The sequence below is a fragment of the Musca domestica genome, unplaced genomic scaffold (assembly GCF_030504385.1).
Source record: "Musca domestica strain aabys unplaced genomic scaffold, Musca_domestica.polishedcontigs.V.1.1 63, whole genome shotgun sequence".
In the NCBI taxonomy this organism is placed as follows: domain Eukaryota; kingdom Metazoa; phylum Arthropoda; class Insecta; order Diptera; family Muscidae; genus Musca; species Musca domestica.
The window spans coordinates 4248240-4273321 of NW_026712370.1; the positions used below are offsets into that span (position 1 = coordinate 4248240).

Below are 25082 nucleotides of genomic sequence, written 5' to 3' on the forward strand. Positions count from 1 at the left end.
CTGAGTGAAATCTTTTAATTGCAGAAAAATAAAGTTGTTCAGATTCCAATTTAGTTTTCGAAATAATAAACAAAAATATAATTTGATTTTATTAAATTGGCAAAATTTCCAATTTTACTAAAATAGTAGTTTTTTGCCAGTAGTCGACACCATTTTCCAATGCTCGGCATGTCTATTTGCCAGTAGTCGGCATATGGTATTTCAGTAAAAAAATATTATTTTGTATGTTTTTTATTTCAAATAGTATAAAACAATGATATATTGCTAATTCACAGTTTAATCCAGAATTTGAAATTAATTTCGTTTTTAAATAGTGTTTTAATTAATTATCATTCTAAACCAAATATAGGTAGAAAATCAAGAATAGTATGGTTACCTTCAGTAACGTATGGATTTTCAATTAAATTAAAAATGAGATTAAATAAAAGAAACAAGTACCTTTATTATATTTGGAATTTGTGAATTGATCTCTTTACTTTTGATAGGCAACATTTTTTTCAAAAATGCCACCGCTATCTAAAACGTCAAATAATTGACTTAAAAACCCTACTTAATTTAGAAAAGTTGGTCAAAAAGCACAAATAAAAGCAACTGCCGACTAAAAATTATTTTTTTATTTGAATATTTTTTGGATTATTTTTTAATAGTTTTGATGAAATTGGTCAAATATGATATTTTTCTAGTAATCGGCACCCCCTGCCAACTACTGGCAAATCCGTTTTTTTCTGTTCCTAATGTCGACATTAAATAATATAACAGAAAAATACTTAATTTGTATTGTTTTAAGTTATAAAATGGTCTTTAGGGCGTTATTTACTATTATGAAATATTTCTGATTTAAAAAGTATTAAATTTAATTTACTTAAATCGATTATTAAGTGACGCCACCACCAATTTTTTCTTTACAAACAAGCACTATCGCATGCCTTGGAAGACACTCACTGACGAAAACCGTTATTCTCTCGTAATAAATGATCGGAGCTCATTGTTTTTTTTTACAAATGAGAGCAGAGAACACTGTTGACGCTTTTTTGCAATTATTTCATTATTTGATCAATTCTATTCTTAGTTATTTAAGTTTAAATTTCAAAACTGCCGACTACTGGGACATGCCGAACTTAGGCGCACTTACCCTATATAGATTAGAACCCGAAAAAATCGCGTACTCCAATCGCTCCATATGAAATCTGATTTTTTTTTTTTTTTGAGTAAACCGATATCACACTCTTCGAACTCGATCAAAGTTTAATAAAAATATGACAATATGCCATGTTTGGAATAAATCGTATGCTCTCTTCGAAAATAATACTGCGCGGCATGTCAAATTATATATATCCTGTCAGTGTTTAATCTGTTGCATAGTTATCAATTTGTGTTTTTGAAACACTCCCCAATGAAACACTTCAGTCAAAAAATATATCCCCAATTATCTTCTTGCAGAGTGTAGTAAAACATCTAAATCGGTTTCAAAGCTGAATGCAATATTTAATAATAATAAACCTTACCCTGTCATTATGCAAAAATAACGTAGAAATTCTGTTATACATTTTTATAAAGGCATCATAACATTATATAAACACACACACACACATTCACAACATCGACTTTTTACAAAAGAACCGGACACGAAAGATTTGAGCTATCAACGAAAAAGCTTTTAAAAAATACAATACAAAAGCTATTCAATGGAAGCGGATATTAATATTTTCTTCATTTTTGTAGCAAGCTCTTTTATACTTTTCACAAACAAACACATTTGTTGATTTTAACATGATTGCAACCGAAAGCGTTCGCACACAGAAAATAAAACGAACACACATGCACGAAAGCACAGGCATTGCCATTTTGGATTGCGCCTTTTTTCTTAGAGAGCTTGCAAAACCACCAAACGGAAACACTAGATTTGCTATGAGCACACACACACATCTCTACGAGAGCACACTTCATTTAAGAAACATTGATATTTCGTTGAAATTTCAACTATTTTCCGAACAAATTATATGAAATAAACTAAAATATGTAATATTATTTAACATTTTAACACTTTTCCGAATATTTTCTATGTTTTTCTTCGTTTTATTTGCGAATTTTATGGAGCGTACCACACAACACGGCCGAAATGATTGAACTCAACGAGAGAACTAAACGGAGTGACGCAAATTTTCTGAGCCATTGACAGTGGGGAGTGATCGAGAGAAGAGTTGTTATTTTTGACTTTAACATTGACATTGAGTATTTGCCGGTGTATTGTTTGTTTTAAAGGATGCTAAAGTGAATAAAAGGTAAAAAAGGTAAACATCAGTTTAAAGGGAGAATATTTACCTAGAAATGTAATATTGGGGAAATAAATTATTGATATCAATGCAAAATAGGTAAGGACTTCTGGGAGGATTTTTATCTTTGCAATTTTAAATAAAGTCGTTTTATTCTAAACCAATTTTATTTTTTAGTTTTGAGTTGAAATGGTTTTCATGTATTATTTGAAATACAGTGAAACTTCGATGATAGTATATGAAAGATGACATCATGTAAAATATCAGGATTGAATAACTTAACTAAATAACTTTTTGGGGAAAAAATCGGTAAAATTATAATGCTTATAATTTCAGTAATTAACGGTTTTTCCGGGAAGTTTCTGTCAGACGAAATACACTACACAGTGGTATTATGTATTTGTGCATTTGTTTGTAACATGAAAAATGAAGCCAGATAGGCCCATAGTTACTTTTGAGGATCTTCATAGAATATTTCTCTGTTCATGTCAGTTCGTCTGTCCATGTATTTTTGTGAACGAAATGCAGGGCACATTTGTTATCCGATTGAGATTAAGTTTTCCAAACAATATTTGTTTGGTCCAAGGGCGAACCATATTGAAATTGAAGTTCAAATTTAGATATAGTTCCGATATAAATCTTTAACCAGTTTCAGGTTAATGCGCACCAAATGGCAAATATAAATACAATTTAGTCTAGAATCAATTGCATAAAATTTAGAGAAAATCGGTTCAGATATAGCTATAACTCCCATATATATGTTTCATTCGATTTTGGATTTAAATACCATCACATGCGTAATATGCACTCCACAACAATAATCTTTGGCACCACATATCATATAAAGCTTTAAAATAAGTGTTTAAAATATTGTCAAGATCGGTTCAGATTTGGATATATATTTTTGTCCGATTTCAGGTTTTTGTGCACAAAAAATTTTGGCATTTCCGACCCAATTCAACCTAAAAGCAAGTACTTCAAATTTATATAGCTATAGCTCTCATATATAAGTTTCATCCGATTTGATATTAAAGTTCCTTTCATTCGCAATATGCACACCACAACAATGATCTTTGGTACCAGATATCAGATACAGCTCAGAAGTTTGGCAACTTCCAACAAAATTTAGCGCAGATGAAAAAGTCTTAACATATTATAAAAAGTCTTGACATACTTCGAAAATAAAGAAGGAATGGCTATTACCATGGTAGAAGAATACAGGTAGTCGCATCGACAATAATGCTGGGGCAGTGAACTGTCAAACCAATTTTGGAATTTAAATTTTTGAATGAAAAACGCCGATTGGCGTCGTATAAGAAAACATATATAAATCTACTTATTTTGGAAGAATGCATCTACTTGTATTCTTCTACCATGGCCATTACGTTATGGGCCTATGTTGAACAAATTTCTGTGCACAAAATTTTAAGATTAAAATTAAGTATTAAAGAATTCTAAATTTTACTTCAGCATGGCATTGTTTAGTCCATTTCTTTAATTCTTCATTTTTGCTCTGATTCGATATTGACGCTTCAAATTTATTTCTTGAATGCCTGTTCTATGTTCACATCATTCAATACAACAACAAATTTAAATAAAAAACAAACTGATGACAGTCCAATAACCGCAGAAAATTTTGTGTTTTCGTAATACATGAGAGAATTGAGATGCCACATTGACATGCAACCGATATTTGGCGAAAAACTGACATTCAGAACCGACAGTGTGTATACTACTTTAGATTAATCGAAAGTCTACCTACATATCCCTACCTAGACTAGCTGACTGTCATATTCGAGGAAACAAAACAATGACATGGTAGAAGAATAGAGGTAGACGCGTCGACACAGCTGATGGGACAATGAACTGTCAAACCAATTTTAGAATTGAAAATGTTGAACGAAAAATTATTCAAAGAGAACATATACAAATCTACTTATTTTTAAAGAAAAATTAACATATTTTTGATATATCAATGTTTCTATGCGCGATGATGGCGTAGTATAAGAAAAAATATAAAAATCTATTTATATTTAAAAAAACATAACATTTTGACATATCAATGCTCCCAAGCGTTGATGCATCTGCCTGTATTCTTCTGCCATGAAACAGTGAGTAAAGTAAGTTCACATGACATGTGATTTGCTATTTATTCGTTGTTCGACCATTAATTATAAAATATCTGCTTGAATCCCCACACAAAAGATCAGAAAAACGATTTTTGCTCTTTGTTCCATGCCAGAGCGCTCGCGTGGCGTGTATTAGTTCATCGTAAAAATCTGCTTGGACTGACGCTTCAAACGCGGTATGTCATTAAGCGATGTGACATCTCTGTCAAAAGTTATGGCGTTGTCCGTGGGTCCGTCGAATATGGGCAACCCTGTAGAAAAATTTTATGGAATTTTTAAATTTTTCAGGAAGATTGAAAATTATGAATGAACGATATAATGTTGAATGGCGTATGTGCATTCAAACTAAAGTAAATTTAGCTTCTTCTCTCATCCGAGTTGTCCATGAGTTGGAATTTCTTCAGAAAACTGGCAAAAAAGGCAATATTTTCAAAATTTTTGTATCGATTTTTTTTTTTTTTTTGACAAGTGACTCTCCGACCGATTGCAAAAACAGAAAAATTTATGAAAAATGTCAACATTTATACAAAAAGTTCAAAACATGAATAACCTAAAAGCCTAATAAGACAAAGCCTTAAATCTTACATGAATAAAAATTGTTAAATGAAAAATAAAATAAATCTTTGGAGAAAAAAACTATAATTTCTTCTATTATTATTAATGCTAATTTTATGTACTTTCGTACAAATTCCTATAAAAATCAACAAACAAAAAATTAAAAAAAGGAATTATGATGTTGCTATGAATTACGAATTGTGCCATATAAACGGGCACTGCATAAGCATGGCATAAGTTGAACAATCGACTATGAATAGTCGAGTACTCGGTTTTAACCCAAGTCCATAGTCGAGTTCGAGTTTCAGTACTTTGAGTACTCAAAGTCGATTAATCGGAAGTCGACCTACATATCCCTATCATATTCGAGGAAACAAAACATTTTTAATAAATAATATAAATAATATTATTTTTCTAATAAACAATTATCAGTACAAAACCGAAAATGGAAACAAACGATTTATCACAACTCTCAGAGGAATTAATACAGCGTTTGGGAAGTGGTGGTGATTTAGGTGGGTATTCTTGTCAGATCTTGTGGCGGATATGCCATGATCGTCAATCAAATTTGGTGGAAATCTAAACAGGAAGTGTATTTCTAAATTTAAATATATGTATTTTTATTTCTATAGAGGGAATGATGGCCAATGAGCTGTTTCAGCAAAGCGATTTGTATATGTCCCATCAGGATGATAGTAATTCCAATGCGGGTTCAGACAATGAGATTATCATGCATATGGATATCAGGGAGCCACTGAGAACGCTACAGTAAGTGGAAGTGTAAAGGAATTTAGTTTTTTATTTAATGATTTTTGTTTCCTTTCAGAAAACTGCTGGAAAAGAAAGTTGGCCTTAGCCTGCAAGGCTATGAATTTTGGCTCCAAGATGCCCAAGAGGTAAGGGAATTTAATGGTGTTCACATTAATGAAGCACTTTTCGTCCATGGAGCAGATTACTCAAAAGGGAACAACTCTAGTTTAGTAAAAACTCTTATATTTTTTAGAATTTTTTTCCAGAGGTAGGTATTTTTACCCTGATCCCGGGAAACTATTTTTTTCTTGGGGGACGGACCCGGGACCCCAGATTTTTGACCCGAAAGTCCGGGATCAAGACCCCACCTGGACCCGGATCCACTTACCCGATATAGACAATATGGGTATCGATTGAAAGCTTATGGAAATACCTATCCAACAAGTGGTCACATGAAGGGGAAAGTTGCCATGGTTCGGAAGTTATAGTCAAATTATCGATTTTTTGGACCCGGATTTTTTATGAAACCCCCAAAAAGTCAAAAAAGGGCCCATTATGGGGGTCCACAAAATTGTTTCCAAATTATAGCTGACACTCTTACCTTTCAAAAATGCTACAATTTGTGCTAATACCTTTTTCAGGTCCAGAGATATGGGTCTTTCCATCCGCATAACCCGATTCTAACCAGTTCATTAAAATGATGTTTTTAATAAAAAAGTGTTTATTTCGCGTAGCAGTCGTTGGAATAACAAAAGTTTTCTAAATTTGGCTCTTTTTGTAAATAGCCGGCCTTCGGCCGGGGCTTGAGATTTTCACCTATGGGTATGTCCGACACCGGCTAACGCGAACAAAAGGTTCATAATTTCGGCACTTTTTGTAAATAGCCGGCCTTCGGCCGGGACTTGAGATTTTCTCCTCTAGGTATGTCCTACACCGGCTAACGCGAACCAAAGTTTTCTAAATTGGACACCTTTTGTAAGTAGCCGGCCTTCGGCCGGGGCTTGTGATTTTCTCCTCTGGGTATGTCCTAAACCGGCTAACGCGAACCAAAGTTTTCTAAATTTGACACTTTTTGTATATAGCCGGCCTTCGGCCGGGGCTTGTGATTTTCTCCTCTGGGTATTTCCCACACCGGCTAATGCAAACCAAAGTTTTCTAAATTTGACACTTTTTGTAAATAGCCGGCCTTCGGCCGGGGCTTGAGATTTTCTTCTCTGGGTATGTCCCACACCGGCTAACGCGAACCAAAGTTTTATAAATCGGATACTTTTTGTAAGTAGCCGGCCTTCGGCCGGGGCTTGAGATTTTCTCCTCTGGGTATGTCCTACACCGGCTAACGCGGACCAAAGATTTCTGAACTTCATTCTTACGCAAAATATACCATTTTTTATTGAAAACATAGTTTTAATGAACTGGTTAGAATCGGGTTATGCGGATGGAAAGACCCATATCTCTGGACTCAGTGAAGGTATTAGCACAAATTGTAGCATTTTGGAAAGGTAAAAGTGTCAGCTATAATTTGGCATCAATTTTGTTGTCCCCCATAATGGACCCTTTTTTGACTTTTTGGGGGTTTTATAAAAAATCCGGGTCCAAAAAATCGATAATTTGACTATAACTTCCGAACCGTAACTTCTTACCCCATCATGTGACCACTTGTTGGATAGGTATTTTCATAAGCTTTCCAACGATACCCATATTGTCTATATCGGGTAAGTGGATCCGGGTCTAGTCGGGGTCTTGAACCCGGACTTTCGGGTCAAAAATCTGGGGTCCCAGGTCCGTCCCCCAAGAAAAAAATAGTTTCCCGGGATCATGGTTAAAATACCTACCACTGAAAAAAATTTCGAAAAAATTGAAGAGTTTTTACTAAACTAGAGTTAAGCCCTCAAAAGGGCATAGATTGTGGGCCACCTATTGATTACTCGCATTTAACCTTATGGAGTTCTTGTTATGGTGATAACAATTATACTTTACATGGAACATGCATACAACTGTAAAGGTGACATTGATAACATTCCAATTACACGGCTATATATGCCGAGTTTTGTGTCAGTCCATAAAAGAATGTTTCAATTCCCGGCCCAAGGCTTAAGGTTATATTTTAAAAAACAAAACCAGACTATTCCGATACAACAAAAAACATGAAAATTTGTTTCGCGGAGCACCTGTTGTTGTAATTCGCATAACAAGGACTACCTATGGTTTTGCGTCCGGTTTGATACTGAAAAAACAAAGCCCTTTAGTTACATAGAAGACTCTTAGTATTGGCGAAAAATATATATTCCAAATATTTTAATTTTCAGTAGATATGTACAAAAATAGTTTGAGTAAGGTCCTTGAAGTTTTCCAATAAGATTATACACCAATACGTTAATGGTCTTAAGGCGAAGACACTTAATTGTCATTGCTGGTACACATTACATAAGCCAGGAGTGACCTAAAAAATGTGCGAGGCTGATTTTAATTCCTCTACCTTTCCTGCTCAATGCCTCCTCTTTTAGTACTTCTTTAATGACTAACAACTTTTATTCATATTCGTAATAACTGTTTTCTTTCCAGTTGGAACCCCACAAAAACCTTGTCGATCAATGTGTCAAAGGAGAAGGTTTGGTACAGATTAATGTTGAAATCAAATACATTGTTAAACGCATCAATATATTGGATGTTTTAAAACCCACCGAGGATGCATTAGGTAGGTAATACTGAATATTATTTTATATTTAAAAATTCTAAAGAAAATATTTTCCCCTCAGCTGCCCTTGCCGCTGAGGAAGCATTTAAAAGTGACGTCTCCACCGATGATGAAGCACCCTTGCGCACCAGTGAATCCCATGACGACACTGAGGAGGAAACAAAGCCGAAGAAAATTAAACGTGAACTTACAGAGCTAAATGAGTCGGCAGTATCGAAATTGAAGGATAAACCTTGTCTTAACTGGGTGTTAGATAGCAAATTTCGACGTGAGCAGACGCGACTTAAAATACCAGATGATCCGAATGAATGGACAGTGCCTCAAGTGAAATACTGGTTTCAATGGGCAATGCGAGAATTTCAATTGGTGAGTAAAATACAGGCCTTCTGGGAAGAACAATCTTCTACAAATGTTTCATGAATGGTAGATTTTGAACAAGCCTAGAACCTCTACAGATAGGACATCTATTGCGGTTCTAATGTATAGTAGAGCCCAATTATGATATTCATAGATGGATAGAATATCCATATTTTACAGACGTCGTTCTGGTCGAAATGATTCTGTAGATATTTTTTGATTCAGATTTTATGTATCAGAAATACATTTTACATGTTCTCCTCAGACACAAGGCCATCTACATGTATTTTTAAATAGAAGACATTTAGCTGGCTGTTCTAAAGATGTTCTATTAATAATTCTCTATTTAATAATTTATGCAATCAGAAGATATTGTGGAGGGCTTCCTTAGACGGTAGATCTTTAGTAAGAGGGTCTTTTTCCTAAATTATAATCCTCTATATCCTCTTCACGTTTTTCTAAATACACGACAATGAACAAAAATGGACAAATAAGTTCTTTTTTAACCTCTTTTAAAGCCTTTTCAAGGCGATGAAGATTCTGAAGATGTCCAATTGCTAAAAGATCTTTTACAAGTCCTCTACACAGACAATAGATTTATGTATCCTTCGTTAAAATTAAGCTAAATTGTTCTTATATACAAAGAGGACCCTATACTTTGAGATGGCAGGAGATCGATATACTAAAATCGTTATCAGCCCCCAAAGGTTTATAGGGTGAGATAAAAGAAACTGCAACAAAGTCAATCGCCATAATTTTTACATTTTTTAAAATTTTATTGAATGAAATCAAAAAAATTAGGAAATAGTATCAAAATTTAGAATAAGTTTAGATTTGTTTGAATTGGTCAACTTTGGCACGAATTATGGCCTTCAAACGGCCAATGAAACCGTCACACACTGCCCGATTATTGGTCTGCGGTATTTTGGCCCATTCCCGGGAAGCGCTTGCTTGAGGTGATCGACACTTTGGTATTTTTTAGTGCCAACCAGGCTTTCCAAAATACTCCATACAGGATTGGTATCCGCAGATTTTGATGGCCATTGTTCGCTGGAAATAAAGCGAGGAACCTCATTTTGTAACCATTCTTGGGTGGCGCGTGCTGAGTGCGATGGTGCACCTTCAGAATATTTTCGCGGTAATATTCGGAGAGCGACCATCGGCTGTTATGGCGGCCCACACCATCAGCGCTTGAGTTCTGGTGGCCAACCGAAAGTGCACATTTTCAGCTGACCTCTTTGGCAAGTAAACACGATAAATTTGTTTGTTTACAAACTGCTGGACAACGAATGTTTTCTCATCGGAGAAAACCAAATTTGGCAGTTCACCACTTTCGGCCAAGCGAAGCAACTCTTTAACTCAATTGAGTCTATTTTCTATCTGTTGCGGTGTAAGTTCTTGCACTTTTTGGAATTTCAATGGCTTTACCTAATGGAATATTGCACTATGTTCAGCTCACTAGCCATTTTTCGGCCACTGCGACACGGGTCTCGATCAAGTCGCTTCTTTACTTTTCGAAACATTTCTATTGATGTTGCTGTTTTCTTCCGTCCTCTTCCTTGATGTCGGGCTACGCTGCCAGTATCACGGTAACGAGCGTTGGTACGAGACATAAAAGATTTATTCACATTTAAATGCTGGAGTAGCTTGTAAACAATGTTATGACCTGCCAATGGAATAAATTTAACAGCTGGCTTAGAAACGACAACAGTCTGAAGTTGGATGCAGTTTTTTCATATCTACCTGTACAAATGTAAATTTAGTATTGGACGAGTTTATGTATGAAGTTCAAACTAATAGCTTACATCTCAAACACCTGAGTTGTGTAGTTTTTTTATGCAAAGAGACTAAGTCGGCTCTTTGTCATATTTTCCTTGATGGTTTCTTAGTCTATCTTATTAAAAGCCATTTGGCATAATTTTTTATACATTACCAAATTAGCTACTAAAATCCCTATGAGTCTCAATTATTACTTCATATTTCCTTTTTTCCTTACATATTTCAGGCCGATGCCCATATCAGCGATTGGTCAATTTCTGGTCGACAATTGTGTTCACTGTCACATGAAGAATTTCGCAAGAAGATACCCACAGATCCGGGCAATGTCTTTTGGACACATATACAATTGCTCAAGGAATGTAAATTTGTATCCGTGGTACATAAGGCAGCTGAGACAGCACTGGCTGCACCTGAACCCCGGCAGTCCAACAGTGCCGTCTTGCCAACAACACTAACCAGGGAGCCGAAAATTATGCGCAAAACATTCCATACTTTGAAAAAGGAAAGTAAGTATTGATCCCTACTCTTTCGTCTGAATATAATTAATGGGTTTTATTCTGATTCCCCAGCAGCTGCTTTGAGCGAACTAAATATTGCCCCCAATAGTCTGGTAGCTACTGGCCTCGTTCACACTTCATATGGCGTAGGAACGGGCAATAATGGCCAAGTACAATTATGGCAGTTCCTTTTAGAAATACTAACCGATCGTGAACATGTCGATATCATTCAATGGGTTGGCAATGATGGTGAATTTAAACTAACCGATCCCGAAAAAGTTGCCCGTCTGTGGGGCGAAAAGAAAAACAAACCAGCAATGAATTATGAAAAACTGTCACGAGCCTTACGTTATTACTATGATGGAGATATGATATCCAAGGTGTCGGGTAAACGTTTTGCCTATAAATTCGACTGTGACCTGAAGCTACTTATTGGCTATTCAGCGGCAGAGTTATCGGCATTGGTCAATGAAAAGTCGTTTGTGGATGAATCTGTTTATCTGGAGAAAATGGACACAAAAACCGACGAAGAATGACCTTGGGTCAAGGTGAAAGAAGAACCATTGTTCACGCTGCTGGAGGAGCACATTATTGAGGATTGTCCGGATATACAATCCGATTAACATTTATTTTTCTTTTGTCTACATTAATTCTAATTGTGTTTAATTAAAAAAATAATCATTGAGTATATATTTTTATTTCATTTTGTCATTTTGAAACATTTTGTTAATTACTTACACCACATACTATTGTTTAACTCTTTATTTTTTCTTAAGTTTAGTTTTAAGTTCTTTTTTCATTATTAATTCATTGAAATTGTGCAACCATTTTGTTATATCACTTTTAGTTTCACATACAAACAAACTATGTGTATACACGAATTGAAGAAAATAAGAAAGCTAACTAATATTGTTAAGAATTGAATATTGTTGTAACAACAAATGCGATTTGTTATTAAATCGAAAGGTTTTTTTTAAGGAATGTAAAAGGAAACAAAATCTAATAATTAATACTTGCTGAAATGCTAAATATTTAAATGAAATGCTTAAAATTCAATGGTATTTAAATTTTAACTATTTTCTTTAAATACTGCAAATGGAATCGTTTTTGTTTCCATCTCAATCCATTGTATTTTTAACTTTAAAAGTTATTTGTTTATATTTGTTTGTAAAATAGTGTAGCGAATTTAAATATAAATTAACAAAACCGATAGCATATTTCAAGGCGACTGTTAAAGAAATGAGCGAAAGAGCTTCGTTTTACAACACTGGCTAAACATTGATTATAGAGCCATCTATTGTCGCACATGATTCGTGGCAGCCAATATTTTTTATTCCGTTCATTTTTTAGGGTTTTTTCGATAGGCCTTTTGAAATAATTCGGATTTCATATAATTTTTTTATTTTTTCTTATAAATTCTAATAAGTAGAATAGAAACTATTTAAATTAACAGTAAAAAACAACAACAGAGAATTTTAACTTGAAATACATAAATTTCGAATGTAATTTTCTTAAAAACTATTGTTCCTAGATAAATAATTTATTCTGAAATTTTTAGTTAAATTTTGTGCAGAATATCTTCTGACAGTTTCAGCCTAAATCGAAATTTTATGATATTTTAGAGTATAAATTCGAAAAAAGAACGAGAAAAGATTAATCAAAAATTAGAAAATATTTTCCTAATTTTTATTTTTAGATATTTTTTGATATTTAATGAAGGGTTGTTTTCTTTGGTGACTTATAGCGAATTTTATGAAGAATATTTCTGTCTTTAACGTCACCCCCTTAAAACGATACCTTGTTGGAGTATTTTGCAAAAAACTCATACAAAGTACGACTCTACCCCCAAAGAGATGTTTTCTGTTAAGGCAGCAAAATTTAGAATTTTTGCCTCTTCTTGAAACTATAGTGGAATTTTATGACAAAAAAATTTTGTAGAATATTTTTAACCGCTACGACCGCATTAAAAGGCAGTTTTTTAAGCATAAAGGGTGAGCTGAAAATACTGAACCCAAATTCAGACTGCTGTCATTTCTAAGCCACTCGACCGACAGCTGTTAAAATTATTCCCGCATTTAAATGTGAATAAATCGTTTGTGTCTCGTGCCATCGCTCGTGATACTGGTAGCGTAGCTCGACGTCAAGGAAATGGACGGAAGAAAACAGCAACATCAGCAGAAATATTTTGTCTGGAGTATTTTGGAAAGCAAAGCTGGTGTCGATCACCTCAATCAAGTGCTTCGCCGGGAATGCGTCCAATACCGCAGAGCAACATTCGGACAGCATGTGAAGGTTTCATGGGCCGTTTAAAGGCCATAATTCGTGCCAAATGTGACCAATTCGAACAAATCTAAAATTATTTTAAAATTTGATGCTATTTCAGACATTTTTTGCTTTCATTCGATATAATTAAAAAAAAAATAAAAATTATGGCGTTTGACTTTGTTGCAGTTTTTTTTTTATCTCATCCTGTCTTTTGAAAAAAAAAACAACCCTTTGGAGACTCAATTGCGGAGACGCTATATCCCTAAAATGGAATTACTACAAGGAATCTTAATCCGAAAATTTCAAAAGAAAAGGTGGAATTTGCCCTTTCTGATTTAGGTTATATGGACCATATCATCAATTCAAATAACGATTTAAATTTTTCTATATAAAATATTTAAATTTCCTTGGTGTTCAAGAATTCCACTAATTTGGCCTCAGGAAAAAAGCAAAATGCTCGGGTGTTAAAAAATATTTCCTCAAAATGAATCATGTGTGCCAAAAGATGGCGCTAAAATGATACCACTACCAGTGTTGTAAATTGGTTTCATTTTCTTTTTATGTGGCGCCTGAAAGTATGCTTTGGATTTTTATATGGCAAACAGATGATTACCTCCTAATGGAGAGACAAGACATAGTTTTTGAGCAGCATGATCCATGATTATAACTCTGCAGGTCATTGGATATAATTTCTTTTCTAAGGAATCGAAAATTATCGCCATAATGTGTTTGAAAAAGGCAAACAAATCCAGCCCTTTAAATTCCACCACAATTACCTTAAAATATTTCTCCCAAACCTTTAAAATCGTGCTTGTTGCTTTTGAAAAGAAACTTATTTGACAAAAATAATCATTGAATATCCAAGAAGATAGATCTGATGGATAAATTGGCATTTCCTTTAAAAATATTCTTAAAATATATCCTCTCAATACTTACCCTTAACATCCTTGAAAAATAAAAACAAAAATTGAAGGTGTACATTTTTTAGATTTTTAATTTAGTTTTATTTAAATTTTATCTTTTTGTTTTAAATATATATATATATATATATATATATATATATATATATATATATATATATATATATATATATATATATATATATATATTTTTATATATATATATATATATATATATATATATATATATATATTCTTTGAGTTTTATTATATACTATATTGCTAAACTAAATATCGACAAAATCGCACTTATTTTTCTATAATTTTATAAAATATACAAGAGAGAAGAGATACAGAAATTTATGATTCTTTCTTCTATAATTCTATAAACAAAATATATATAGATAGGTATTTAACTTAAAATTGTAATTTTGATTATTTTTTGCAACGCGTTTTTGTGTTTGTGTTCAATATTCTTTGTGACTAGTTTAACAAAATTAAAAAACAAAAAATTAACGAAAGACAGGAAAAGACATGTTAACAATATATTCGAAATGGAAACATAAATACAGTTTTTTTAATCCACATGGAATGTTTTTTTTTTTGTTAAAAATTAAAAATCAAAAGTGCGGAAGACAATAACTTAAATAAATATATGTTTTAGTGTTTTCAGGAAGACCTCAAAGAAAAAACTCAACATTGGGAAGAGTGTGTTTAACTGAAAATAATACGCATGATTTCCATGGCGTTATGGAGATTAACACTTTTTTGTTTTGAGAAAATACGGCGTCTTAGGTTAGGTTGTAGGTGTGGAAGGCACTTTATTTACTGGACATTGCATGGACTTAAACCTTCATATAAAGAGAATGGTAAATAGTGGTTATATATTTTTATATTACAAAGTAATTTTCGTTTTTGCATAGAGAAGTAATTTTGAAATAAAAATCTGCATTTCTGGCTAAAAACATTTTTTTCAAATGAAAAAAAAAACATAAAAAAACTCAACCCAGTAGCTGAGGAGGAATTTCCTTCTTTTTTCCCTTTTTTCTATAGAAAAACATATCCTCATTTACTGCGAATAATTTTTCTACTGAGGTGACTTTTTTTCTATAGAAAAAAATTACCACAGTAAAAAAAATTAATCTCAGAAGCTGAGGGGAAGTTTTTTTATAGAAAAAATTCACCTTAGTAGTTGGGGAGGTTTTTCTATAAAAAAAAACTCGCCTCAATAGCTGTGGGGAAGTTTTTTTATAGAAAAAACTCACCTCAGTAGCTGAGGAGAAGTTTTTCTAGCGGAAGGATTTTTTTTCTATACTGAGGTGAATTTTTTCTATAGAAAAAATTCTCCTCACCTTCTGAGGATGGGTTTTTTTCTATAGAAAAAATTCTCCTCAGCCCCTGAGGATGGGTTTTTTTCTATAGAAAAAATTCTCCTCAGCCCCTGAGGATGGGTTTTTTTCTATAGAAAAAATTCTCCTCAGCCCCTGAGGATGGGTTTTTTTCTATAGAAAAAATTCTCCTCAGCCCCTGAGGATGGTTTTTTTCTATAGAAAAAATTCTCTTCAGCCCCTGAGGATGGGTTTTTTCTTTAGAAAAAATTCTCCGCAGCCACTGAGGATGGGTTTTTTCTATAGAAAAAATTCTCCTCAGCCACTGAGGATGGGTTTTTTCTATAGAAAAAATTCTCCTCAGCCCCTGAGGATAGGTTTTTTCTATAGAAAAAATTCTTCTCAGCCCCTGAGGATAGGTTTTTTCTATAGAAAAAATTCTCCTCAGCTATTGAGGATGTGTTTTTTCTATAGAAAAAATTCTCCTCAGCCCCTGAGGATGGGTTTTTTCTATAGAAAAAATTCTCCTCAGCCACTGAGGATGGGTTTTTTTCTATAGAAAAAATTCTCCTCAGCCCCTGAGGATGGGTTTTTTCTATAGAAAAAATTCTCCTCAGCCACTGAGGATGGGTTTTTTCCATAGAAAAAATTCTCCTCAGCCTCTGAGGATGGGTTTTTTCCATAGAAAAAATTCTCCTCAGCCTCTGAGGATGGGTTTTTTCCATAGAAAAAATTCTCCTCAGCCTCTGAGGATGGGTTTTTTCTATAGAAAAAATTCTCCTCAGCCTCTGAGGATGGGTTTTTTCCATAGAAAAAATTCTCCTCAGCCTCTGAGGATGGGTTTATTCCATAGAAAAAATTCTCCTCAGCTGCTGAGGTGAGTTTTTCCCTAGAAAAAATTCTCCTCAGTTGCTGAGGTGAGTTTTTTCCACAGAAAAAATTTCTCCTCAGTTGCTGAGGTGAGTTTTTTCTTTTGAAAAACTTCTCCTCAGCTGCTGAGATGAGTTTTTTACCATAGAACAATTTCTCCTCAGCCACGGAAGATGGGTTTTTTCTATAGAAAAAATTCTCCATAGCCACGGAGGATGGGTTTTTTCTGAGCTGAGGTGAATTTTTTTCTATTGAAAAACTTATCTTCAGCTACTGAGGATTTTTTTTTCCACAGAAAAACTTCTCTTTAGCTACTGAGGATAAATTTAATCTATTGACAAAAAATGTTGGGAGATTTATTTATTTATTTATTTTTTTTTTTTTTGAGAAAACGTTTTTTTTTTCAGAACTCTCCAATTTTAATTCATTATTTAGTTGCTTAAAAAATAATTAAACATAATTTGTTGTTTTATTTACATTTTTATTCGTTTTGTTTTCTTGTTCTTTGTTTTATTCATTTGAGCACTTTTTTTGTTTGTTATGAGTTTGGACATTATTTTGGACCAACTTGATTAACAATAATACTTCCAGATTTACATATAAATTAAGATCAAATACAAGTACAAAAAATGTAATTATAATAATTAAACTAAAAAAACATATTCACAGTTTACAACGAAAACTTAATTTTTTAAAAAAGAGAAAAATAAAGTTTTGAATTTTATTTTTGATTTAACAAAAAAAAAAAAAAAAAATGATAACAGAAAATACACTTTAAAAATACCTTCGCAAAGATGCTGATGCTAATGAGTTGCTGCTACTCTAAAGTTCAGTCGTTATTTCATCTTGCGGTCGAAAGCCTAATTTATAGAACTCATCCTCCAGCCACAATGAACTAGCATTGAGATCGGATATGAGATTACCACTTTTAAGGGTATTAAAGCTACTGCCAAAGGGATCGGAGGGGCGGGGCTCCTCAAACTCGTGCAGGCTAATGAGGGAGCCGAATAAATGCATTTTTTGCGATTTGCTGCCATTTCCTCCACCCTTGCCGGCTGTTAAATTTGACGAAGATTGCAGAGTGGCACTCTGTTTATAAAACCCTCCACCGCCCACTTTTTGCCTATACACCGAGGTGGCATCAAACTCATCCACATCCACGCCATTCGAATTTTGAAAGATATCAATCAACTGGCCTACCTGAGGCCTATACCGCTCAAGCACCTGCTCAGACCATGTATACAAACGATTCCAGTCATGCGGCGCAGCTGGTATCAATTCTATTGGTCGATTAAGTAAAATCAAAATTCGAGCCAAATCTCGCACAATCGGTCTGTACGAATTGGCTGCCGCCACATCACCAGCCAAATAGAGCTTACGTATCTGACGCCTCGTATCGTTCAACATGGCCAAGAAATATTCGGCATTGGGGCGCATATCATTCAACTGACGTAAAAAATCCGAACGATCCATGGTATTTTCATTTATCAATTTCTGTTTGATGGCCTTGCGTCGACGGCGACGTTTCACCAGCATCACGGCCACAGCCAAGATAGAGAGACAGACTAGGAAACCGCCAAACATGCCGGCCAATGCAGCCATCAGTGCACCGGAATAGCCAATGGGTACACACACTCGACCCATGAACTCTGTGTGCGCCGACCATTGATCAACATAGCCAGATGGGCAACGCTCCACACATTGGCGCGTATCGGTGACCAGGTAAAAGGTGCACTTGATGCAACCCTCGCGATTGCATTTCAAGCAGTGTGAACTTGTCGTGAGTGGACAACCTGGAAAGAAAATGGGAAAACATGGTAAAGGAGGAATTAGTTTCACGAAATGTTGGCAGAAAAATAAAAATAAAAATAAAAGAAATAAAGATACAAGAATACAACGATATACAGTCATGAGAATATCTATAGGAATGATTTTGAAACATTTTTCTTAAATATATTTCAAATTAATATTATTAATTCAGGTTTTTCGTTAAAAATAACATAAAATATAATGCAGTAAAAAACTGATTTAGAAATAATCTCCTAAAAATTTTGTGATATCTTAAAAAATTAAAAATAATTTTTAGAAAATACAAATATTTATTTGGAAAATTTCTTTTTTTATTTTTATAAAAATTGTTTAATTGGTACAACTCTAGTTTAGTAAAAACTCTCAAATTTTTTTTTAGAATTTTTTTTAGAGTTAGATATTTGTACCCTCATTCCGGGAAAGCATTTTTTTTGCGGGACGTTTTTCGCAACAAATTCTAAAACAAACAAATACAAAAAGTAAAAAAAAAGATTTACAAATAATCTCCTAAAAATGCTATGACATCTTTAATAAAATTTAATAAAATTGTTAAATTGAAATTTAGTAAAAATTGTCAGATTTTTTGGAAAATTTTTCCAGAGTTAAATATTTTTACCCTGATTGCGGTAAAGTATTTTTTCTTGGGTTACGGACCGGGGTATTTGAGCGGAAAGTCTGGATCCAAGAACGGATCTATATAATTGATGTGGATAATATATGCATAATTTGAAAGCTGTACTGAATAGAATCAGGTCGATCGGGTTCAAAGACACATATCTCTGTATCCAGGAAAGATAAAACATATTGTTGCATTTTGGTAAGGTTATAGTGTCAACTATAATTTGGCTTATAAAATGGGAACTTCGATAAAAGTATTGAATGTGTAAAAATTGGAAGATAATCGGATGCTTAGTGGTCCCTTCTATTCGTTCTCTATAACAGATCTTTTTTTGCTAGAAGTATTAAGATAAACGAATCGGATTGTTATTTAACATTCTATAAGATATATAGTTATTCAAAATGTTGACCCTTTGTGGGGGAGGTTTCAGAAGGAGTGGGCCGATATTTTTTATTTTCGCACCTGCCTCAACACTGATGCAAATATTAGATTTGCAAAGTTGGAGCAAAATCGGATTTTGATAATTTGTGGGGGAAGTCCCAGAAGGAGTGGTCCGATATTGTCCATCTCCGAACTCGATCTAAGTTTGATAAAAAAAGTTTGGACCAAATCGGATACTCCCTTCGAGAGTTATTGTGCGCACCAGTCAGACAGACAGACGGACGGACATCGCTAGATCGACTCCAAATGTCCTGAAACGGATTTGGCATAAGGAGACCTAGAGTCTATTACCATTATTTCGACTGGGACCGTTTTGACCGTATCAAATGATATATACCCTATCTAGCCATATGGCTGGGGGTATAAAAATGTACAATATACCACCAAATTCATTCAATATCCCTGATAAAAAAAAATTTCCAAAATGTAACAAAAAAATCTTTTTTAAAAGTTCACTATAAAAAATAGCCAAAATGCTCTAATATATTAAAGGCAACAATAAAAATATTCTCTGCAATATTTAAAAATATTAAAAAAACCCGATCCTTGACAATATTTCCTAAAAATAATAAATAAATTCGTGATGAATATTCCTAAAAAATTTATGTTTTCAAATCCGAAAAAAAATCTAAAAAAATGCTGAAAATTCTTTAAAAATCTATGATAAATAATTCTTAAAAATTACTATATATATATATATATATATATATATATATATATATATATATATATATATATATATATATATATATATATATATATATATATATATATATATATATATATATATATATTTTATATGATTTGTATAAAGTGTGAAAGTCGCTGAAATTCGAGCAGAAACGCTGTTGGAAGCAGAAAAATAATCGAGCAAACTCAATTTTTCGATGTCGCTTGAATAGGGTGAGCATACTTCTCTCGTTTTTAGTGGGAGAAGTATTATACTCTTGTCGAGTGCTCTTTTAGTTTTTGTCACACCGTCATTGTATTTCAATGTATATGTATTTTTCTCTAGACGATTACACCATCTTCTCTTCCTCTAAAATCAAGAGGTACCATTATACCGAAAGCTGGATGTTGCCGTTACATGGGGAAGGTCATGTCCAAATTGTATAGAATTTTAACTGGTCACGAATGTATATTTTTAAGCCATTATACACTTAATTTTTGGTGGATGTTATAAAAATCCGCTAAGATAACTAACATATTTAAAACGTTAAAATTGCCACAATTATTGATCTGAATTTCTGTAAAAAATATGTTTGAAAATCATGATTATTTTTAGTTGTTTTTTTTTCTTAATTCTTAAACATCAACGATTATTCTTTTGATAACCTTTGAAATTGTTGTTGCAATGATTTTGTATGGGTTTTACTAACTCATTTTTCTTTTAGACATATTTTCAAAAAAATTTAACCCCTCATATCTCCATTACAATTGTGGGTTTTTGGTGTATTTCAACTATCTCACACAGCAAAAGTAAATAAACCCAAACATAGTTGACATGTAACGATAATTGGTTCAAGATATCAGCTGGCCCAGGCAATAAACCAAACACTCCACCGACGTTGACGTTGCCACAATGTAAACTGTTTACACAGACCTCCTAATGTACATTTGATGTTTTCCTTCCAAAGTAACTAAAGTAAACTCTTTTTGATGTGAGTTTTGAACAATTGTCGTAGTGGTTATAATTGGCTTAAATGCAAATCATTGCCAGCCAGCCTCTCTTGGATGTGTATAACTTCATTTAAGGAACACTCTACAGGGAGGTTGGGCATTTAACAGGGTCCCGAGAATTCTAGGGAAATTTATCAGAACAGTGTTACTTCACATTTTTTTTCTGGAATAAATTAGACTGAAATATGAGTACAGCTCAATTTTAAGTTCTAATTTCCTATTCGATGTCAGAAGTATTGGATTTGTTTACCATTTGATTAAGTTATCCATTTGGGAGTTATTGAAGATTTAATTTATTCAGAATCATGTTTTGAAAATTATACCCATTTAAAAATTACACGGAGTAGAACTTCCTAATTGAAATTTGAATGATAATGGACGTCTAATAGATTTGTTGTGGAAATAACATATTTTTTGAGAGCTATAGGAGAATAATTTTTCAAACCTTAATTATGAAATTTTTTAGAATAATTGTCCAGTTGTAAGCGGGGTTTTTAAAGAATCTTTTTTAGACTTTAGTTGTGGATTTTTAGAAATATAATCTCAAGCTATAATCGATCAGTATTTTTTCATGTCTTAATTTAAGCGGTTTTTTTAGAATACCTTTTAGGCTTTATTTGTAAATTATTAGGAATATTATGTAAAGCTATAATCGATCAGCCATGCAATAGTCGTGGAATTTTTTTAAGAGGCACCGATGCGATTTCCTTATATTTGGCTTGAAAACCACAAGTGGCTATCGTTAGAGCACTCCAGCATTTAAATGTGAATATATTTTTTTGTCTCGTACCATCGCTCGTTACCGTGATTCTGGTAGCGTAGCCCGAATTCAAGGAAATGGGCGAAAGAAAACAGCAACATCGGCAGAAATGGTTTGAAAAGTAAATTAGCGACTTGATCGAAATCCGCATCGCAGTGGCCGAAAAATGGCTTGTAAGCTGAACATATCGCAATATTCCATTCGGCAAATATTGAAAAATGAACTCGGGGTAAAGCCATTGAAATTCCAAAAAGTGCAAGAATTTACACCGCAACAGAAAGAAAATAGACTCAAAAGAGCTAAAGAGTAGCTTGGCCGAATGTGGCGAACTGTCGTATTTGGTTTTCTCCGATGAGAAAACATTTGTTGTTCAGCAGTTTGTAAACAAACAAAATGATCGTGTGATCGGCGCTTGCAAAAGAGGTAAGCTGAACATGTCACATTCGGTTGGCCACCAGAGCTCAAGCGCCGGCCATGATGATGGGCCGCCATAAAAGCCGATGGTCTCCTCTACGCTCGTATTAATCGACCGTGGCATCAGAATAAATGCCGAATATTATAGAGAAAATATTCTGGAGCCTGTATTAAAGCCTTGAGCACGCAAACATTTTGGCCGCAGACCTTGGACATTCCAACAGGACTCAGCACCATCGCACTCAGCATGCGCCACCCAAAAATGGTTTCAAAATGATGTACTCGCTTCATTTCCTGCGCACAATGGCCACAAAAATCTCCGGATACCAATCCGTTTGACTATTGGTCTGGAGAATTTTGGGAATTGTCGATCACCTCAAGCATGCGCTTCGCTGGGAATGGGCCAAAATACCGCAGAGCAACATTCGGGCAGCGTGTGAAGGTTTTACTGGCCGTTTGAAGACCATAATTCGTTCCAAAGGTGGCCAATTCGAAAAAATCTAAACTTATTCTAAAATTTAATGCTATTTCCGACATTTTTTGCTTTCAATGAATAAAATTAAAAAAATGGACAATACTGACCCATGGCTTCGGAAACTACTCCATTGAGGGTCAAAAATTTGAATAATCATAACAGAAGTCAAAATATATTTAAATAATCGAACATTGGCTGGGGGTATATATCTGTCGGCAAAATCGACTGATACTTTTTAACTTGTCAAGATTACATTTTTAATTTAATATTACATATTTTATTTTTACATCTTAGCCTGACTTCAGCTAACCCTTTGTATTCTGTAACCACAAAAAAAATCCTCCTTAACTCTAAATATGACTCGATCTTCTCTACGATACATAAAAAATGTTCCATTTAAATGTTTTTCTCTCAAAAGGTCTATACGACTCTACTTGGCTTTATGTCGCGCAAAGTTGGTAGTTGAACCCCCCCATTTGTTCCATTGGTGCTAGACGTCGATTTGAAAAAGTGTTGTAAAAAAATTAAAAACGAAATTCCAACACGTCTCATTGTGGTACGTTTGTATGACGACTTGTTGTTGTCATAGTTGTTGTTTTTTTTTTTTTTTTTTTGAAGATTTGTCTGCAGTCATTTAAGCGTGTAGCCCGTCGTCTACTGCTGCCATTTGGAGCCACACTTAGTTGAGAGAAAAAAACAATCCAATTCATTCCATGGATAAGATAGTCCAAGCAGACAATTGCTACATCGTCTTCGTCTTAAATCAGGCAGAGGAGATTGTTTTTTGTTTTGATTCAGCATTTAACATCTCAGCAGAGTCTACCTGTTATCTCTCCCCGTCTAGTGGAGATTCCTCTTCAGTTTCTTGGTAATTTGTTGCGTCTGTCCCAAGGCGGTAAAGAAGAAGCTCTTAAAAGGGATTTATTTGCTAGTTAATCATTAACCATCCATTATTAACTTGCTTATTTGTTAATAAGCCGCAAAATTACATCCTTGCAGCAAAATAGCCATGGTGTGCACGCATACTTCACCACTCTTTGGGCTTGGAAAGGAGAAGACTCCCAGTGTCTGCAACGTTATTGATATTACCAATATCTCACTCATGTGTAACCATTCATCCACACTAGAGACTCTAGCCGGCTAGCCAGTGTTGTCTGTCTGTCTGGTGTTGGCAAATAATCCCAATAACATCCAATACCATTTATGTTCGGCCGGCTAGTGTGTGTCCACAAGTATTGGCCCCTTTGGGAAAAAATTGCGCATAAAACGTTGCAGTAAGAAACAAAAAATAATCCGTAAAAGTCTTTAGTCTTCACAACAAAATGCAAAATCTGTCGGCTAAATGGTCAGAAATCCCATAGAACTAACTGGATGTAAATGATAGTCATAGCTGGTGGTGGGTATTGCTAGGCGGATCGTAAGAAAGAATAGACTAAGTACAAAATGTAAAACATATATTTTTTTTTAACATTTTAGAAGAACAAAAAATAACTCTTTGGGATTTCTAAATATTTGAATTGTAAAGAACGCAACCTTCATTTCAATTTTATAATAAGATGATAAGACGTAATCTTTGGAACTGAATCACTATTAAAATTTAAATATAGATGGCGTCCTTTGCAAAATTAAAAATTTACACATGTAAAATTCGTTCAAAAGATAGGTGAGTTGTGTGGGGGGGGGGGGGGGGGGGGTAGATGGTCAAAGGAAAAGTAACATTTACTTAACTCAACTCGCTCCTTTCTCAAAAAAACCTACATTTCTTTTCCCTGAACTTTCCCGATTTGTTTACGAATCAAGTTCTATGCAAAGTAGTAGAATGAAGATTGAATGAATGAATAACTTCAAATTCAGTTTTCATATATATTTTTATACAAAGCGTTACTAAAATTAAAAAGATTAAATTGATTATTCTTTCAATATTTTAAATTATATATTTAACTTTCAATCTTATAGACATTTTCGGAACTGAAACAATTTTATCATTTAAATATAGATGGCGTATGTACACATAATCACTAGTTTGTCGGAAGAAAGAAAATTAACTGTGCTGGTATATATTTATTTTCAATATCGATGGTAGTTCGTTCACCCAAAGAGTTTCTGCCAAGTCCCAATTCGCAATTCGTAAATTTCGCTCAAAAGAAAAAAGTCCGTTTTTAGAAGAGAAAGAAAGAAAGCCAATCAAAACGTGAAATTTACGTCGTTCTACACTCTACTTTCTCATAAAGCTTTCTTTCTATCCACAAACGTTTCCCTTCTGTCTTCAAACTGAGTTGAAGGTCATCTTGGAATGTCGCAATATTTTCGTTATCATCTTTTTGCCATTTTCTTAACTAAAGCGATATAAAAATTGAAATATAGATGGCTTCCTCTATCACTAGTTTGAATAAAGTAGGGAAACTAACTGTTGTCTCATATTATTTTTCCACAAAGCTATCGTGTTGGTGAAAAGCTTCACTCTTGGGCAAACTGTGACTTAGCTGA

At 33.8% G+C, this 25082-nt stretch overlaps 2 protein-coding genes across 3 annotated transcripts; one reads left to right on the top strand and one right to left on the bottom strand.

The window, feature by feature from the left end:
* The first annotated feature begins 5285 nt into the window (after positions 1-5285).
* On the top strand, positions 5286-11713 carry LOC131805882 (DNA-binding protein Ets97D-like). 2 transcript variants are annotated; one of them, XM_059129638.1, is made up of 7 exons: positions 5286-5472; positions 5590-5725; positions 5784-5853; positions 8270-8402; positions 8464-8768; positions 10765-11044; positions 11111-11713. In XM_059129638.1, exons 1-7 carry the CDS (start codon positions 5403-5405, stop codon positions 11569-11571), a joined length of 1455 nt encoding a protein of 484 aa, XP_058985621.1. In that variant the 5' UTR covers positions 5286-5402; the 3' UTR covers positions 11572-11713. The 2 variants fall into 2 exon arrangements, with proteins under 2 accessions (XP_058985621.1, XP_058985620.1); XM_059129637.1 differs by having other exon boundaries at positions 5287-5472; positions 11108-11713.
* A 5144-nt stretch (positions 11714-16857) lies between these two features.
* LOC101897264 (uncharacterized) lies at positions 16858-18308 on the bottom strand. The gene has a single exon (XM_011297911.3). The coding sequence runs from the start codon at positions 18306-18308 to the stop codon at positions 17220-17222; it is 1089 nt and encodes a 362-aa protein (XP_011296213.2). The 3' UTR covers positions 16858-17219.
* Positions 18309-25082: the final 6774 nt, after the last annotated feature.

Excerpts from the sequence above, each read along its gene's own strand:
- LOC131805882 (XM_059129637.1), top strand. The coding sequence starts at position 5,403 with ATGGAAACAAACGATTTATCACAACTCTCAGAGGAATTAATACAGCGT. Across the intron at positions 5,854-8,269 it reads GGCTCCAAGATGCCCAAGAG|TTGGAACCCCACAAAAACCT; the intron begins GTAAGGGAATTT and ends TTTTCTTTCCAG. Across the intron at positions 11,045-11,107 it reads CCATACTTTGAAAAAGGAAA|CAGCTGCTTTGAGCGAACTA; the intron begins GTAAGTATTGAT and ends CTGATTCCCCAG.
- LOC101897264 (XM_011297911.3), bottom strand. The coding sequence starts at position 18,308 with ATGACTGTATATCGTTGTATTCTTGTATCTTTATTTCTTTTATTTTTA.